This window comes from Brachycentrus maculatus, unplaced genomic scaffold, assembly GCF_059751285.1.
Source record: "Brachycentrus maculatus isolate JH-2025_06_01 unplaced genomic scaffold, ASM5975128v1 h1tg000015l, whole genome shotgun sequence".
Lineage (NCBI taxonomy): Eukaryota > Metazoa > Arthropoda > Insecta > Trichoptera > Brachycentridae > Brachycentrus > Brachycentrus maculatus.
The window spans coordinates 381,653-401,705 of NW_028280769.1; the positions used below are offsets into that span (position 1 = coordinate 381,653).

The 20,053-nt window shown below is 37.3% G+C and overlaps 1 protein-coding gene across 4 annotated transcripts in view; it reads right to left on the bottom strand.

Moving 5' to 3' along the window:
* Nucleotides 1-357: 357 nt before the first annotated feature.
* Nucleotides 358-20,053, bottom strand: part of LOC148313314 (uncharacterized) — a 46,189-nt gene continuing 26,493 nt past the window's right edge. For 2 of the 4 annotated variants that reach the window (XM_088264623.1, XM_088264642.1), the window contains 11 exons: nucleotides 18,381-18,417; nucleotides 16,236-16,358; nucleotides 14,311-14,959; nucleotides 12,421-12,543; nucleotides 11,768-11,893; nucleotides 9,502-9,639; nucleotides 7,715-7,973; nucleotides 5,438-5,580; nucleotides 2,965-3,031; nucleotides 2,563-2,735; nucleotides 358-981 (listed from right to left, as the gene is read on the bottom strand). In XM_088264623.1, the coding sequence (XP_088120749.1) occupies nucleotides 462-981; nucleotides 2,563-2,735; nucleotides 2,965-3,031; nucleotides 5,438-5,580; nucleotides 7,715-7,973; nucleotides 9,502-9,639; nucleotides 11,768-11,893; nucleotides 12,421-12,543; nucleotides 14,311-14,959; nucleotides 16,236-16,358; nucleotides 18,381-18,417 (2,358 nt within the window). In that variant the 3' untranslated portion in view covers nucleotides 358-461. The remainder of the gene's footprint in view (nucleotides 982-2,562; nucleotides 2,736-2,964; nucleotides 3,032-5,437; nucleotides 5,581-7,714; nucleotides 7,974-9,501; nucleotides 9,640-11,767; nucleotides 11,894-12,420; nucleotides 12,544-14,310; nucleotides 14,960-16,235; nucleotides 16,359-18,380; nucleotides 18,418-20,053) is intronic. The other 2 variants (XM_088264634.1, XM_088264645.1) reach the window with 1 other exon arrangement.

Genomic DNA, 20,053 nt, shown 5'->3' on the forward strand with positions numbered 1-20,053 from the left:
ACGCATAGATTTTTTTAAAAACTTAATTGAATTATCTCATTGCGAATGTGTCAAACACTTTTCAAGTAACTTTCACCACACCGTTAAATAAACTAAGTTTAATCACTACACGGAACTACGTTTCACATTACTTACGTTAATCAATTCAACATATCGCCTAAATAAGTCATTAGGTATATTTATTAACAATGGCAGTAATCGGTGTTAAATTAAAAATTATTATAACAAGCGATGTTACTTTTTCACTCATGGAAGACACTCGAAGGAATGAGATTCAAAAATATCCGTTTTCTGCCACTTTTAAATAACCGCAGCTAAATTGCGATTTGAAATACAGCTATCCTGTTTTCGAACAGTTTATCAACATACGTAATTAGTTTAATTATCACTTTTTGAATTTTAATTCAACTAGAATCCGAGTTCTTACTTATTGTTTCATTATGCTTTTTTTAAGATCGCTTTTATACGGCTTGTAACTTACGACAGTTGCAGAGCCATTTTATGATTCTCGCGTTCCTTTCTACGATGCTCGGAGGTTCGCACGATCTGTAAAGCCTCGGGTCCTTAGGTCCCATGCCTTGGACCGTGTAATCTCCGTTATTCGCGATCAGATTAGAGTCCGCGATGCTTATTTCGGAAAACACCGGGCTGTCGCTGGACTCCGCGACGTCGTCCGCCAAGTACACTTTGGGGCTGCCATTTGCATTCAAGTTCACAACTTGCAAATCGTGGTTGGGCGACGACTTCTTGACGTTGTTCTGCTGGTCCATCTTGGGTTTGCTCCTCGGCGGCTTCTTGAGGGAGTTGAGAATGATCTGCTGGTAGGACTCGTCGTTGAGACCGAACTGGTCGAAGAACTTGTCCAGTTGCGACCGAGTTATTCGGTCGGGGGACTCGTTGTCTGTGCTCGAAGGGGGAGTGGTGGAGAGCGGCTTGTCCATTATGGGGAGGGTGGTCTTACCCTCGCCGCGATAATACCTGCTAACAATACACACAAAAAAAATCATCAATTTATTGGACTGGCCCAGAATTCACATTGACATATCGCTCACTACTTTCAACAACGTCATAAATAAAAAAAAAATGATTTTTCAGGAGATCGTTTTTTAAATTTAAAAATATAATAAAATATATATAAAAATAAATACTAAGCCACTTATTGAACTTTTTACTGTGCAACAGATCTTTTTAGGTAAAATCTGAATGTTTTTTCTCCATTTGTAAAATATTTAGTATATTTAAAAAAAATAATTAAACAATACCTTTTCACAGTGCAAAAACAACACTTTCTGCCCTGTAGCGGGTAAATATTAAGTTAAAAATATGCCACTTTTGCTGGGATATAGTACATTTTCTGGGCATTCCGAAAACATGCACAACTGAAAATTGTCAATTTTTTATTAATGACGTTCTTGAAAGCAGTGAGCGATATGAAATAAACAAAAATAAAATAGTACCGTGTACAAACAAACAAAAAAAAACCTTACATTGAGCAAAACTTAAAATTCAAATCATCAAAGTGTCGGGTTGTGGTCTCGTGGTTAGTGTCGCGGACTCTTAAGTCAGAGTTTCTCGGTTCGAACCCACTCTACCACAATTTGATACCTATTACTAATAATGAGCCGCTTAGGCTCACAGAAATACATATGTAGTATGAAATTGAAATATTTGTGTAAATAATAAACATACAAATATTTCTCTTTTCTTCATAAAAAAACTCTCATCTGCACCCAATGGTGCAAAGGGCACTGCATCATATAAAAGCAGTGTTATCTTGATCATTAATATATGAAGGAAAGGTGATCAGCCCTACGCCTCAAGTACCAGTCCAGGGTAATATTGAATAAATATAAGAGTGCGAAAATCACCTATATTTATTTGACACCCCCCTGGTAGCCGAGCATGCTGACCATTACACTACGCAGGCGGAAATTCTTCTCCGTCTTATTCCTCATTGCTGAGGGTTGTGACCCTTGCAGAAGCAATGACTCTTCTCCAGTTATCCCTTGACTGCGCTGCACGTAGCGCTCCAACCACTGAGGTGCCTGCTGCTGCCTTAATTTGATCGGTTTATCGTGTGGGGGATCTTCCTCTCCCTCTCTTTCTCTCCAGGCTACCGATCACAACTAGTCGTTCCAGGCAATCCTCGCTGCCATGCGCAACGTGTCCAAAGAACTGGAGAATCCGTCGGGTACAGGTATTAGCCAGAGTCAAGCCATCCAAGCGAAGTTCCTGGCAACGGACTCATTGGTGCGTCTAGCTGTCCATGGAATTCGGAGCATGCGCCTCCAACACCACATTTCGAAGGCATCAATTTTTCTCCTTTCTGCTGCTTTTATGGTCCATATTTCAGCAGCATAGAGAAAAATGGAGTGGACCAAGCTCCTGACAAGTTTCATCTTGGTGTTGTTACTCACACCCCGGTCTTTCCCGATTTTGTCTAGCTTAGACAAGGCACTTTTGGCGATAGCGATACGACGTCTGATCTCTCCTTCACGCAGGGGGAAATAAATATATCTAAATGGAACAAGTAAATTGATGTTTTTATCGGGAGTGCAGTACCTGTCGGAGATGTCAGACTTGGAGCGGATGACGGGGCGGCGCTGCTTGTAGCGCAGGCAGCGCTGGCGCCTGAAGTTGCCCAGCCCGGGGGGGCTCGCGCCCGGGTCCTCCGCAGGGGGCGCCCCGGGGGCGGGCTCCTCCGCCGCGCGGCTGTAGCGGGCCGGCACCATCTGCTGTAGAAAAAAGATAAAAAAAATTACATTTATTTGTTAAGACTGAGATATCCAGCTTGTCTCGAGCGTTCAAATCAGAATCCGTTCATCCACGCCCGATTTATTTTTAAATAATTCATATTGGATTGCATATTTTTATGACAGATTGAAAAGTTGGAGTAAGATGTAATGGCAGTGACCATGGAACGCAAAGTTGATGAAAAAAAGTGGTTAATTTTTATTTGTTTACCTGATTATAGGCTGAAGTGGAGCGATGCGGCATCATGTGCCGACTTTCTCTCGATCCGGAATCTCTTCTAAAAGAAAAGAACAAAAATATTTATATGTAAAATAACCACCCTTCTTTTGGGTTATTTTTCAAAAACTGGGTAAAATACCGTTGTTTTTTTCATATGATTACCAGATAATTTATTCAAGCAATAGAACCATTTATGACTATTTTTATATCTTTTAGTTCCCAACATGTCGCCAGATATTTTTTTGTAACAATTCTATAAAATATTTTTACAAATATATTTTAAAACATTTTGAGTGTGTCCAAATACTTGTTCACAAAATCTGGATTATCTCCAATTACAGGAGTTATTTTCATATTATTTTTTGACATCTCATCAAAGATGAAGAAGAATATGGAAGTCTGGGCATTTACAGGACTGACGACCGTCATAGGCTGGTTTAAGTGATCACTTTACACACGTGTAACATTCACAAATTCTACCCATTATTGACAACCACACTACTCAAATTCTTGGAAGCTCTGTATATATGAACCAATTTAGAAACCTTGTTACACGTGTGTAAAGTTATCAGTTAAACCAGCCTATGACGGTCGTCAGCCCCGTAATTGTCTGGTCAAATTATAAGGTTAAATAATAAAAATGAAAATGGTATTTTATGGTGTTTCTCATGTGTGTGATTATAATCCAGGATTCGGACCTCACATACTAATATAAGAGTTTCTGCTTAGTAAAAAGCTTCTTTACATCTCATCAATAGATGTCTCTAGTGAAGTTCTAGTGATTCAAGAACAAGGTTTCTAAATTGGTTCATATATACAGAGCTTCCAAGAATTTGAGTAGTGTGGTTGTCAATAATGGGTAGAATTTGTGAATGTTACACGTGTGTAAAGTGATCACTTAAACCAGCCTATGACGGTCGTCAGCCCCGTAAATGCCCAGACTTCCATATTCTTCTTCATCTTTGAAGAGATGTCAAAAAATAACATAAATATATTTTGTGTTTAATGTAATATACTTTTTTTCTTTAAACCCTTATCCGCACCCCAATGGTGCATAGAGCACTGCATCATATAACCGCAGTGTTATTTTAATTAACAAGTCCAAGGTAATATTGAATGAATATTAGAGTGAAAAAATCACTTATATTTATTTGATCCCTCCTCTGGGAATCGAACCCGGGACCTTTAGAACGGTAACCGAGCATGCTGACCATTACACTACGGAGGCGGACAAACTGTGTTGAATGTAATATACAAATCAACGTAATGTTGACATGTTCTGCAAATGAGGTAGCCAGCTACATATATTGAATTAGAGTATTTCAATTCAATTTCAATTTATTCAATAATTAATATATACATTACAAACTAATATTTAAGGCGTATAAATTAAAAAAACAAATTAAAAAGTAAGCAAGAAGACTCTTGTTAAATGTGTAGAAGAATCCCGCTTCGGAAGACTCCTTCGGACACATGGAACAGATCAATATCCAATGTGATATTGTTCAACATAGCGGTAGCTCTTCCTTCAGGCATAACCATCGGCAGGTTGGTCCTGTGTATAGGAATGTGAAACAATCTATGCCGACGCTGTCTTAGGTAACTATCGGGAACATACAGACCAATGCTCCGGATAATTTCAGGATTATCGATCATACCGCGCAACAATCGAAAAAAAGACGAAAAGGAACCTTTTTACAAAAAATAACATGCAAATTAGAAATAAAGATAGATTACATAGAAAATAATAATAAATGATATTTAATAAAAATAAAAATAAAATAATAAAAAAATACAAAACTTGGTGTAATTTTTTTTTTTTAAGTTCTGGGTATACTTGCGTTCGGGCATTAATATAGCGATAATATATAATTATATCACACTTATTTATTTTTTTACAAAAATGTTGTTAATAATAGTATATTACCACTCACCGAGATTTTTATGTCTACCGGTTTCGAGACGTACACGTCTCTTCATCGGGACAATCACTACCACAGCATGCAAACAATACCACCCTTCACCACCATAGCACCATTTACACATTTAAAACTACACAAGTGAGTTGTTATATACTAATATTATGTCCACCTCCGTAGCGCAGTGGTCAGCGCGTTTGGATACCGTGCTGGAGGTCCTGGGTTCGATTCCCAGGGGGGTCAAAATAAATATGGCCGATTTTCACTCTCATATTTATTTAATATCACCCTGGACTGGTACAAGAAGCGCAGGGCTGATCACCTTGCCTTCATGCAATTAACGATCAAGATAACACTGCGTCGCTACGATGCAGTGCCCTATGCACCATCGGGTGCAGATAAAGGTTAGAAGAAGAAAAAAAATAATAAGTGAAAATGACTAACCACAAAGTAAATGCTTTAAATATTACATTTTAATTAGTGTATTTACTGAAATGTATCTGTAAGATTAAAATAAACGAGTGACTAGAAGCAGCAATGCTCACCCGTAGAAGCCCTCCGAGCCGTAGGACCCGTACCCTTGGGGCTGTCCATCCTGGAACTGGAGCGGAGGGATGCTGGCCTGGAAGTGTATCCCCACCAGGGTCTGGCTGCGGCCTTCCTCCATTCCGGCAGCAACTCTCGTCACCTGAAACATGCCCGATATCATATAAAGGATGTTGGAAAACTATGCTTGAAAAACTGTTAATTATTGTTTCGGCATTCACTTTGTGGTAAGACATGATTACATTACAAATAAAACACTTGTTTTTTACCACTTGAGTATTATATTGTTGCGACTAGTTTCGGCTACAGATGCTTCTATCTACGGGTATGAATATAAACAGTTTATATTAGAAACCCGTAGATGGAGGCATCTGTAGCTTCCGAAACTAGTCGTAACAAAATAATGCTCAAGTGATAAAAAACAAGTTTTTTATTTGTAATGGATCAGTATCAGACGGGAGGAATATCTAATTTAACATACTCAACCTATAGAGGGCCCTATTTGTTGATGTCTGGTCCACCCTCCCATCCCCCCTTCCCTCATATTTGTATAACACAAATGGCGGTGTAGTGGTAAACAAACACTCCACACTACTACTATTACAGCTCTATAAACCGAAGACAATAAACCAAATGACGTCATAATACGTTCCATGTCGGAAATTTGATGACGTATGCGAATGCACGTTTTTCGTTTTATTCAAATATCTATAATATAATATTAACCGGATCCACGCGGCTCGCATAACCGTATATGTTTTCATAAAACATTCCCTGTACGCGGCTGACATAACCGTTTGTGTTTTTACTTTACTCCAAGTTTCGAACCTCAGTTCAACTTAGAGGGATTTTTTCATGGTGTGGAACTTTGGATAAAATAATACGTCAATCCTTGGCCTTATGACATCTGTTGAAATATCTGACTAATAATTTGTAACATCACAAGGATAAATAAAAGAACAGATCCCTGATTTTTCTTGCGGTCGGTAATTAGTCCGCGCCATAATCATGACCTATATCTGTCTCACTCTCGACGCTACGCATCGCCAGTGGGTAAGAGTGACACACGATGCGTGCTTTGATTTATTTATGTTACTATCTTATTTGTTTATACGATATATTTATATTATATTACGATATATTTCAAGAATAATGTGACACTAGTGTATTATAGAGTACCAAAAAGGCACAATGAATCCCATTGAACGTTTTTGTTTAGGAAAATAAATCCTTTCTTAACTAAATACATGATAAAAGTAATCATTTAAAAAACGGCGAAATACCGCCGCGCACGGGCGTCTGTTAGGAACAAAGTGAACGCGATTAAAAGGTTAAGTTTAAACCTTAATATTTCCCTTAGTTCTCTACAGATTTCAATAAGAATGTTATCAATAGTCTTGTGATTTTTCATATTACAAAACATGACAAAAATCTATTGAAAAACTGTACATAAAAAAACTATCTAACTAACCGTCACCTCGTTTCACCGCAAGGGTAGGCAGAGACAATATTCGCATCTTCCATATTCAAATATCTCTTCATACATACCAGCCAATTATTTCTAATCTGAAAACTAAGTTTTTCTAATACACTCCAAGTTTGCCTCGGTCTTGCTCTGCTCCTATTTCTAACATTTGCCTCAAAAAATTGTTTCACTATTTATTCTTCACTCATTCATTCCACATCCCAAACCATCTCAACACACCTTATGGAAAAATTCTGAGATGAAGATCGGCAGCAGAATCAAAATACAAAACTTGTGTGCGATTATATTATGACGTATGGGATCAATACTAGAGTGGACACCGTATGCACAGTAAACGCGCTTAGAGTGTCAGGAAATAAAAACTCTAAGAAGCATATCTGGCAAGAGTCTACGAGACAGAATAAGGAACGCCAGGATGAGGGAAGCATGCGAGATCGAAGATGTCGTTAGGTGGAGAAGGCAATGAAGGAGACAATGGTTTGCACATGTGAGGAGAGTGGAATCATACAGACTCCCCCACAGTGCACTATACGGCCAACCCCAAGGCAGACGACTGCCGGGCAGACATCATTGACATCGCAGGAGGTTAATCCCTCTTAAAAACAGGTCACAAGGCCTACACCAAGCAGAAGAAGAAGATAATGCTTACCTTGATTTTTTTTCATTATTTCATTATTTCATTATATTATTATACCATTTTAAATTTATCACATTTCAGGCTTGGATCAAACCAAGCCTGGATCTTTCCACGGATCGCTGTGTGCTGTCATATTATAGAATTTTATATTACCGTGGTTCCTTGCATGCCCCTGGCGCCGCCGAAGTTGGCGCAGATCTGCACGGTGGCATTGAGGTTCAGCTGCGGATGCGGCGCGGGGGTCGGCCCGCCCGCCTGGTACAGCAGCGGCGGGGCCAGCTCGCCCTGGCACTGCGACCTGACGGAGCCCTGGTGCGGCGTGGTCGCCCCGTCTTGGAACTGCGGCGGCGCGCTCACGCGGCACTCCAAGTGCGACGCGTCCAACTCGTACCCGTCGTAGTAAGAAGAATATCTGAAACGGCAGTCAATTACAATTCATTCAATTAAAATGTAACTTTGTTTTAAAATCACTAAAAATATTTCGTCCGCCTCCGTAGCGTAATGGTCAGCGCGCTCAGCTACCGTTCTGGAGGTCCCGGGTTCGATTCCCAGAGGGAGGTGTAATAAATATAAGTGATTTTTTCACTCTCATATTTATTCAATATTACCCTGGACTGGTACCTGAAGCGGAGGGCTAATCACCTTTCCTTTGTGTGTTAACGATCAAGATAACACTGCGTTTATATGATGCAGTGCCCTATGCACCATTGGGGTCAATTTTTAAACTGTACATTTATTACTAGGAGATGTTGCCCATCAACTCACCAAAGGTCAGATCCAAGAAACTAGCAAGTTTGTGCCTGAGGCGAATTCTTCTAACCCTTATCCATACTCCAATGGTGCATAGGGCACTGCAGCATACAAACGCAGTGTTATCTTGATCGTTTACACACGAAGGAAAGATGATCAGCCCTCCGCTTCAGTCCAGGGTAATTAATATTGAATAAACATTAGAGTGAAAAAATCACTTATATTTATTTGACCCCTCCCTGGGATTCAAGCACGGGACCTCCAGTACGGTAGCCAAGCTTGCTGACCATTGTACTACGGAGTAAACTGTACCTTTATTATTACTAGGTAATTTTGACCAAGATAGAAGGACCTACAACCTGAGGACGAGGAGAGCTGAACCCAACAGTCAACATAGATAGTAATTTCATTAATTGATTCGGCAGTCACTTTGTGGTAAAATCTATCCATTTTCAATTAATGTTTTACTTAGTAAATACCACTATTTCTTAAAATCTACTGTGACACGTGTTTCGATGCGGTGTTTGAAAATGATGCGGCATGCATCGAAACACGTGTCACAGTAGATTTTAAGAAATAGTGGTATTTACTAAGTAAAACATTAATTAAAAATTAATAGAGTTTACCACAGTGACTGCCGAATCAATTAATAAAAACACTATCCCTATTAACACTATTGGGTAACCGAAAAAATAATGGTTACAGGCACATCTCTAATATTCATCCACATTTAACCAAGAATTAACAATAAATATGGGAGTCGAACACTGGAATATATCGTTCCAAACATTTTTAATTTGTTGCCGACGGATGTTAGAGGTCAAAATAAAATGAAAATGATGCGGAATGCATTGAAACACGTATCACATTAGATTTTAAGAAATAGTGGTATTTACTAAGTAAAACATCAATTAAAAATAGATAATAAGTTGGGATGGAGCCAGAAAACAGGCTTTCCATTCCACTAGAAGAGGGTTCGGCATTTTGTGTCCTGGCTTGGTTTATGATACCAATGACCTTCACTATTTTTATCATGTATGATAACGACCTCTCGAGAGAGTTCCATATGACCCAGACTTCAATATTCTCCTTCATGTATGTTGAGATGTCAAAAATGTAAATTGGACATGCTTCTTCTAATATGTCTCTTAGAAGTGGGGTTTTAGGTCTGTTAAAAGAAGAGATCGTACCGGTGTGAGCGAGAATGTTGCGTGGAGGAGCCGCTGTCTCTCCTCTGCTGTTGAACGGGAGGCATCCTGAGGGACGGGGGCCCGCCCGAACAGTGTCCACTGGAGCCCCCAGAATCCCGGGCGTAGCTGGAGCCAGACCTGTCAAATTATTTCCAAAATTATAATCATTGCTACACTTTGCGTATGTTTTGGACTCCATTGTGTACTGATAGTTCAGTTTACGCTGATAGGGTTTTATTTGCTATAACTAGATTCAGTGCACCATTCACTCTGTACCCAGCATTCACTATCCTTTCTATATTTTTATCAAACTTTCCATCCCTGGAAATCATCTTTGAATCTACGAATCTATATTAACTTTTGACGATTTTCATCTTCTCCAAGCAGATATATCAAATATATGTGAATGGGGAAGACAAAACAAACTAATGTTTAATGTTTCTAAGTGTACGGTCACGTCTTCCACTAGGGCCCGAAAAACTCTATTTTATTGGGATTTGGGGGCGACACGAGCTTAAGTACTCTCTTATGGTAGAGAAAGTCCAAAAGAAGTTTCTGAGGTATCTCTACATGAGAGAGTACGGCTATTATCCTCGGCTCTACCCGACTGAGTTTCTCCAGGGTATGCTTGGCTACAATAGTTTAGAGACTAGAAGGAATGTGTATTTGATTACGCATTTTTATCCATTGTTGCGCGGTATGATTGATAATCCTGAAATTATCCGGAACATTGGTCTGTATGTTCCCGATAGTTACCTAAGACAGCGTCGACATAGATTAGGAAGTGAAACAATCTATGTCGATGCTATTCATATTCCTATACACAGGACCAACCTGCTGATGGTTATGCCTGTAGGAAGAGCTACCACTATGTTGAACAATATCTCATTGGATACGTTCCATGTGTCTGAAGGAGTTTTCCAAAGTTGGATTCTTCTACACTTTTAGCAATCATATTCTTGCTTATTTTCTACTTTTGTTAATGTATGCAATTTAAATTTAAGTTTATAATGTGTATGTTATCTATAAATTAAATAAATTAAATTGAAAAATTTAAATTGAAATTGAAAATAAAGTCATTAGAGACTTTCAAGTTACCGGCCCTTCGTACTTGAGTAGCAATATAGGTGCAGCACTCTAGACATACTTCACTAACTTTTAAATAAATTTTTAACAAAATTAAGTAATTATAATAATTTTGGTAGACGACCCCGGGCCAAAGAGATGGATCGATAGCTGGGGATCGATATCGCAAAAGGCTAATCCCTCTTAAAAACAGGCCACAAGGCCTACACCAAAAAGAAGGAAGATAATAATTTTATGTAATAATAATGTGTTCTTCAGTATTTGCATGCATTTTAAATGCTTTCCTACAAATGTTTTTCTTCAAATCTTGTTCCGGATTTCCCATGATTTCCGAGGTTCCACTGTATTATTTTTTATTTGTATTATTTCACTGTATTACTTATTATTACGTGCATAATCGAATGAGATTATGTATACAGTGAACCTAATGAGATATTTCTCATTCAAATCCTTATCCGCACCCCAATGGTGCATAGGGCACTGCATCATATAGAAGGAAAGGTGATCAGCCCTCCGCTTCCGGTACCAGTCCAAGGTAATATGTATTGAATAAATATAAGAGTGAAAAAATCACTTAAATTTATTTGACCCCCCCCTGGGAATCGAACCCGGGACCTCCAGTACGGTAGCCGAGTGTGCTGACCATTACGCTACGGAGGCGGACAAATGAGATATTTACACTACAGATATATGAGATTCTACTGTTTATACAGCTGTTCGAATACTAAGTCTCTGATGAGGTATCAAGAATGTATTTTGATAGCAATTCCTCCGAACAAAATCATATGTACCTATAGATAGTATGCTTACATTTTTTTTATTATACATTTATAAAACATAGTGGAATGACATGATTATTTTATTAAAATTAAACACTTGAATATACCACTTTAATGAGTTTTATTTTTATTTACGACTAGTTTCGAAAACGACAGATGTTTTCATCTTCTGGTACAAATTAAAACTAACAAACAAAAATATATTTAGGTGTATATATAGGTTAATAAATATAGGGAGGGGGTTAAGGAACAAAATCTTTTGTAAAAGGAAACATTGATAATAATGGTGACGTATTTTGAAACTAGTCGTAAATAAAATAAAACTCATTAAAGTTGTATATTCAAGTGTTTAATTTTAATAAAATTACCATACAATAATTATTACTAACAAATAGTCTAACCTGTTGTAGTAATATGTATCATCCAACGTGAGTGCGCTGGGATCACTGTTGTGGCAAGATATGGAGCGCCTGGAATGAGCGTCACTGGCTTTGCTGGAGAATACTGAAGATCTGTTGGATCGTCCGCTGAAAAATTTACTTTCTTTTATTAAAAAAATAACCTCGACTAGAAAGTAATTTCATATTTATATAACAGAACAAACAAAGGGTGACAGCATAAATATAATTCCTCTTACATGATTTCTGATGATGTTACTTTACAAAAACATCCTCGTTTTTATGAAGGATTACTATCAAGATTAATAGCTAAATTGGTAGCTACATTAGAAATTCCCTTTGGCAACCTTTCACATGAATTTTTTTATTTTATTAAATTGATGTATTATGAAGATAGAACTTATGTTAAAATAATTTAATAAAAAAAACACCTATTTGAAATATTTTTCAATTATAACAAAATTACACACAAATATCCACAGATGTCATTGCTATACAAGTTACATCATACTAACTGACAGATAGACTTTGACGTTCATTAGTGTCCATACTCCTTTGAGGAAAATTCGCACTGACGTTCTTTACGTCCATACTCCCGGACAGGTTAATTTACATACAAAGATTTTTCGAGGAATTTTTTTATGGTGTAATTTTACCTGGTAGCTTTGGAGTAGGAACTGAGAGCCTCGCTGGAGCGCATGGCGGGGTCGAGGCGTGGGATGGTAGCGTCGCACACAACACCGAGATAGTTAGTACCACCTGATGCGCCCGACAGTCTCCTAAAAAAGAAAACAGTCATTACGCAAATCAAACTAATATTTCTAAAGAGAACACTGAACTGTTGTTTAACCTTTCCCTTCCTATGCTAAAATAAAACGCGCGTCCCGGTGTTGGATAGTCACTACATAATAAAAATAAGCGGTTTTAAATTGGAAAAGTACGGACATTCATAGCTAATTCCCTTAATTAATTATAAATTAAGTCAAAAATTATAATAATTTAGATTTATTTGCTGAAAACATTAAAAACTCATCTGACAACGCTCACGAAACAAGCATAGGTCCGCTCTTGTCGGGAGCTCAAGAGCTACCGACCGCTAGCTAGAGAACATTGAGCTTTGAGCTCCTCACGCTTACACAGTGCATGTATGCAAGAGTGAGATGCGAATATAGTGTCTGGGTTCCCGCACACTCTTCACGCGCTGTTTATGTATATAATACCTCCGATGTACCCGATAAATTCTGATTATTATTAATATTATCTTTTAAATCAATGCGTAAATATGTTATGGAGGAATACCTAAAGCTTTAGCCTTGTATTTATTATATTTATAGAGATATTATGGTTATTGGAAGCAATGTGTACTAGTTAATAGATTTATATTATCCACTGACACTTCGTGATGGAATTGCATTTTTAATATATTATTAGATTAAAACCAATATTTTTAGCTTTTCCACTTTTTTTATTTGACCAGCGACCGGGTTTCGTCGTTACCGACATCATCAGACTGGTCTAATGATGTCGGTAAGACTAGTCTGATGATGTCGGTAACGACGAAACCCGGTCGCTGGTCAAATAAAAAAAGTGGAAAAGCTAAAAATATTGGTTTTAATCTAATAATATATTAATGTGTACTAGGTACACAACACCGAGAAAGGAAGGTTAATTTGATTACTCATCACTGATTTAGCGCCCTTTCACACCCATCGTCTCTAGCCCAATAAATATAATGAAGAGAAGAATTAAAAAAAATTATCGATAAAACTAGAAGGCAGAAGGATGCTAAACATATCCCTTGGGGACCGAAAAACTAATGTTTGGATAACGAAAAAGACCAAGGTAACAGATGTAGCTCAAAGAATCGCGGAATTAAAGTGGAACTGGGCAGGTCATGTGGCACGCATGTCTGAGGATAGATGGACGAAAAGGGTGCTTGACTAGAGGGCTAGAAGCGTGGGTAGGCCCCAGACAAGATGGTCCGATGACATTAAGGGAGTTGCAGGCCTGCACTGGAAGAGAGTCGCGGCCAACGGACAACTGTGGAAGTCCAAGGTCTTAGTTTAATACTGGACACAAGAAAAAAGCTGAGGTAAGTAAAAAGAAATATTGATAAAAGTAAGAATAATTTCAGTACGTAAATTAGTTATGGGATGAAAAAATTAAGAGTAAGGGCGTTTGTCCACTACAAGGAATTACACGGACAGTCACGACAGACACGTTACAGTCCGGCACGTCAGTTAGCGTTTTAAAACGACGATTGGCTTGGATTGGCATGTGCTTTTGTCCATATTTTTTCAGATCGGTGCTCTTGATCGGTGCGCGAACACATTGCGTGTAAATTCGATCACGCTTAACTGTCGTAATCGCTCAAAACCAGACTGCCAGACAGTCAAATTCCGGGTAGTGGACAATCGGCCTAACTTTGACTGCAAATTACTTGGGATGAAAAAAACAAAGAATAGAAATGATAAGAGAAAAACATCTCATGGATAGTAAGCAGAGGATGTGAAAAAACTAGTCACACTTGAAGCGTTGCAACTGACCTTTCTTCTTCAGTATAGTGCTCCGCCTGCTTGTGAAGATCCGGTAACGACTTATGACTGTTGATATTAATGGCGTAGCTATTATCGGGAGCCGCCTTCATCGTGTGTGAATGTGAATTGGAGCGGACATATCGGTAGTTGGATCTCTCCGTGATGGCGTATTCCGCGGGCGGGCTAATTGTGCTGAAATCCTCAATCAAGTCCGTATCGTCGTAATACTCCGATTTCGGATCCAAAACGCCGTAGTCAGAACCATCGTAGGCATCGACAACTGACAAGATTTGCCGTGCGTCAATTTTCTCAGGACTTGAGAACGGGCTGCCGATTGAGAAACTGTTTGAGAACACGTTTGCCGGATCGGAACGCGACGGTTTCGGGACGACGAATGAATCCGGGAAGAATATCCTGTTGTCTCCGGAGCTCGAGGGTCTGTTGAGGCTCTTGGAAGGGAAGGTCACCGAGTTTGACGTTCTCGAGTGTTCCGGGTCCGATTTGACCTGGCCCTTGGAGCCAGAAGTTCCCGACGAGGAGTTGCCGGAGAAGGTGCCCGAGTTGTAGTGAGATCTGGTGGCTGAGGACGGGTGCGATGGTATCTCCCACTCGCAGCAGTCCCTCGGAGCTCGCTTCTCCGTGTAGTAAGAGCCTGGAGCTGAAACAAAACACTAGCTCTATAAGACATAATCTACATCGATGAAGAAGAAGCTGGAGCCAGACAAGTATAGAAGTAAAAATAGGCAGTTATACATTCAGAAAGTGTGAGTTCAACGTACCATCCCAACAAAATGAATGATAAACAAGTGTGGATGAGTATTGGAGATGTGCCTGTAACTGTTATTTTTTCCGTTACCCAATTGGGATAGTCTTTGTTGTTTTTTCTCAGTATATATATTTTTTCCAGTTAGAAATTTTAATGCAAAATTATAAAATATAAATATGAGGAGGTAAAAATACACAATATACAACCAAATGTGTGTACTGAATGGCGTAATTAGCTTTCAGTGATCGAATCCAAAAACCAAATTAATTAACAACATATTTTAAAGAAGTGTCGGGTTGTGGTCCCGTGGTTAGTGTCGCGGACTCTTAAGTCAGAGTTTCTCGGTTCGAACCCACTCTACCACAATTTGAAACCTATTTCTATTAAAAAGCCGCTTAGGCTCACAGAAATAGTATGAAATTGGAATATTTGTGTAAATAATAAAAATACAAATATTTGTCTTTTTTTTTTAAATTCTTTTTCTTTTTAGGACTAAGTCCTGTCATTCTCCGGTCCGCTCCTGGGAGGTGGAAGACCAGCTATCTCTCCATCGTTTAGGTGGTCTTCCTGGGGGTCTGATCCCGCTTATGCTGCTGTCCGCTGCTATCCTCACCACCCGATCCGAACTCGCTCTTCCCACATGATTTCTCCAGAAACGTCTTCTTTCTCTTCCCCATCTCACAACATCTTCAACATCGCAGATTTTTCTTATTTCAGAGTTCCTAACTCTGTCGCGAAGTGTTAGGCCTATTCTTATGTTATTTAATTCAGCTTTTTAATTTGATCACCTATCAGTAATTTTGTCCGCCTCCGTAGTGTAATGGTCAGCACGCTCGGCTACCGTTCCGGAGGTCCCGGGTTCGATTCCCAAGGGGGGTAAAATAAATATAAGTGATTTTTTCACTGTAATATTTATTCAATATTACCATGGACTGGTACCTGAAGCGGAGGGCTGATCACCTTTCCTTCATGTGTAAACGATCAAACACTGCGTTTATATGACACAGTGCCCTATGCACCATTGGGGTGCGGATAAGGGTTTTATTATTATTATCAGTAATGAGTACGCATAATTACATTACTGCGCATTGACTAGTCTGATGATGATGATAATAACGTGATTAACAAGTGCCTTTTTTAATTTGAAATAAAATAGAATAAATCTTACCATTTCTAGATTCGTGCATAGAATCGTTGGGTGATTGCATACTAGTGGAACCGAGTAACCGACGCAGTTGATTCTGTAGTGGCTCTCCTCCTCCTCTTCTATGACGTCCTGACAATGTTGCATCTAAAAAAATTAAAATATATTAAAATGTGAATTCTAGGTTTGTCTCCAATTATTTATTGAGTTATTTCTATTGATATATGCATGGAAGTTTGGGTATTTACAGGGCTTACGACCTATCATAGATTGGTTTGAATGATCACTTTATACACAAGTAGCATTCACCATTCTACCTATGACTGACAACCACACTACTCAAATTTCAGTAAATATGAAAATATGATTTAAATCATATTTTCATATGGTGTACGGAGTGCGTGGAAGTTTTTGGCATCGTAAGGGAAGGCTAATCAACTATAACCTAACTATGAGTATTTCAATGTTTTAGAATTTAGTACATAAACCCTGATGATGACAAGGTTCTTGTCGAAACCGGTTGGATGATGTGTACTAATAAAAAGTGGTTAAAGTTGTTTTATTTTATAAAGTTTATAAAATGTGCCACAAAGTATCTGCGAAAAACATTCAAGATAAGAAACATTCTTTATTCAGACAGTATTGTTAAGAAAATACATAGTTTTTGTGCTGCAATAACCAAGAGATAATTAACATTCAAATTTTAATGCTTTAAAGTGAGACAGAAAGTCTTCTGAATGCTATTGTTAAATTTAATGCACTGCACACTGAGACAGTAAAAAAGAAATGTAAGTTAATTAGCATTTTCACATAGTTTTTAATGTGTTGACTTTCTAGTAATGGAGTAATATGAGAGGCATTTATGTTTATTGAAATAAAAATATAATTCAGTTGCTAGTTTCATATTAACACATTTGCAACGGATGACTCTTGACATGTTGATCGCCAATAGGATTTTCAGAAAATGTACAAAAAAAATTGTCATGTACAGTGAAACCTGTTAGATTGAACACCTTCTCTGAATGAACACCTTTCTACATTATATACGTTGAACACACACAAATCTATTTTCTCACTAATTCACCTTTTCTGAATGAACTTTTATACTTTGAACATTGAACATTAAAAATAGTATTTATCATTGAATTACACACTGTTAGAATGAACATTAAATAATTTAAGATAAGCTAAATATTGGTAAATTCTTTGTCCCACTTTACTTTTTTTATTCTTTCACCTTTGGTTATTGATAAAAAAGTATATTCACAAAAATCTACCTGGTAATATAGTCTGCCTACTTGGTTTGCTTGGTTTGATAGTGTAATTGTGTCCGTTTTTAGCATTCCTGGTACCGTTGGATTCCTCTCTATAATTTTTTATTTACCTGTTAAATTGAACACATTGAACGTTTTTTTCAGTGCACTAGTGGTGTTCAATCTAACAGGTTTCACTGTATGTCCAACTCAACCACATTATTGCGTAAAATGTACCAATAAAATACAACATTCTGAGTGTGTCCAAATACTTGTTCACAAATCTGGATTATCTCCAATTATAGGAGTTATTAATGCATCCTATAATTGGAGATAATCCAGATTTGTGAACAAGTATTTGGACACACTCAAAATGTTGTAAATAAATTAACTGGTCAAATTATAAGCTTAAATAATAAAAACGAAAATGATATTTTCTGGCGTTTCTCATGTATGTGATTTTGATTAAAAGTTTTTGATTCCAGGATTCGGACCTCACATACTAATATAAGAGTTTCTGCTCAATAAAAAGCTTCTTTTTATCTCACCAATAGATGTCTCTAGTGAAGTTCTAGTGATTCAAGAACAATGTTTCAAAATTGGTTCATATATATAGAACTTCCATGAATTTGAGTAGTGTGGTTGTCAATAATGGGTGGAATTGGTGAATGTTAAACGTGTGTAAAGTGATCACTTAAACTAGCCTACGGCAGTCGTCAGCCCCGTAAATGCTCAGACTTCCATATTCTTCTTCGTCTTTGATGAGATGTCAAAGAGTAATATCAATAAAATATATTTTTAATTTTTGAACCGAGTATTACTGGATAAGAATGGAAGACCATTTGTCACATGAACTCCTATAGTTTTCACTCAATATCTGTAGCAATTAAAAACAGAAAGAGATATATATACTCACAGTGAGCTCCTGTGGAACTGTTCATGGCGGAAGTGACCTGAAAATATAATTTTTTTAAACATTAGAAAAGTATTTAGTGACTTATGTTTTAAACATTTTAAGATTCTTTGGTTTTTTATTTGAATCGGCTATTGAACAAAAAATATTGTATCATTATTATTACTGGTAAATGCTTTAAAGTCAAATCAAAACCATTGATTTTAACCCTAGAATACAAAACTATCGTAAAAATTACGATGGTAAATTGACGATTCCTGGAGTCGTTCCCGCACAGTACCTTCTAAATGTAGCTTTAAATTTTTGTCATTATTGCGTGATCTCCTAAACCCAAAGAATGTTACTTTTACTTTTAAAATAATAAAAGTTTTTGATTATCTTATTCTTTCCTCTTATATTGCTATGTCGTATTTTTTACGAATGTTTAGGAACAACGTCACTTGTAGGATAGTTTAGTAATCTAGGGTTATTTAAACAACAGAAACAAAATTGTTCCTGGTTTGGTCCCGTGGTTAGTATCGCAAACTCTTGAGTCAGCGTTTCTCGGCTTGAACCCACTCTACCACAATTTGACTGTTAAAAAACTTTAAGTATGCGTTGAAAATTTCAGGATATAATTTTTTTAAAGAAATTGGCTTTCCATTTTTCAGGTATATAGGAAGTTCGTTTTAGGCAAGTTTTACTGTATTAGTATGATTGATCTCAGTGGCCATAATTTTTTTTCCAAAATGAAACCTAACAGAATCATTTTTTATTTATTGTTTCGGCATTAACTTTGTGGTAAGACATGTTACAATAATTAAAGAAAACACTTCGTTTTTTACCACTTGAGTTTTATTATAGACTACATGTTTCAGAAGTTAAACTTCCATCATTCAGGTCTGTATAATAACATATTATACAGACCTGAATGATGGAAGTTTAACTTCTGAAACATGTAGTCTATAATAAAACTTAAGTGGTAAAAAACAAGTGTTTTCTTTAATTATTGTAGAATCATTTTTATTGAAAAGATAAATATTTGTGTTTTTACTATTTTCAATACTTCAATTTAGTACTGTTTCTAATAATGAGCCACTTAGGCTCACAGAAATGCCTAAGCAAGTGTGAAATTGATGTATTTTTGTAAATAATAAAAACACAAATATTTCTCTATTTAATAAAAATGTTTCTGTTAGGTCTCATTTTTAAAAAAAATGATGGCCGCTGAGATTAATCATACTAATAATAATAATAAACCCTTATCCGCACCCCAATGATGCATAGGGCACTGTGTCATATAAACGCAGTGTTATCTTGATCGTTTACACATGAAGGAAAGGTGATAAGGCCTCCGCTTCAGGTACCAGTCCATGGTAATATTGAATAAATATTACAGTGAATAAATCACTTATATTTATTTTACCCCCCTTGGGAATCGAACCCGGGACCTCCAGAACGGTAGCCGAGCGTGCTGACCATTACACTACAGAGGCGGACTTGTCTACATACCTGGAAAATGGAAAACAAATATCTTTGAAAAAATTTTGTTATTTCCTAAAATTTTCAACCCATACTTTTTTTAACAGTCATAAGACAATATGCGTAACAACAAATGAGCTGCTTTAAATGGATGGTTATTAAAAATTTGTTTTGAAATAATATGGTGCCACCTCCGCAATACATAAATATAAACC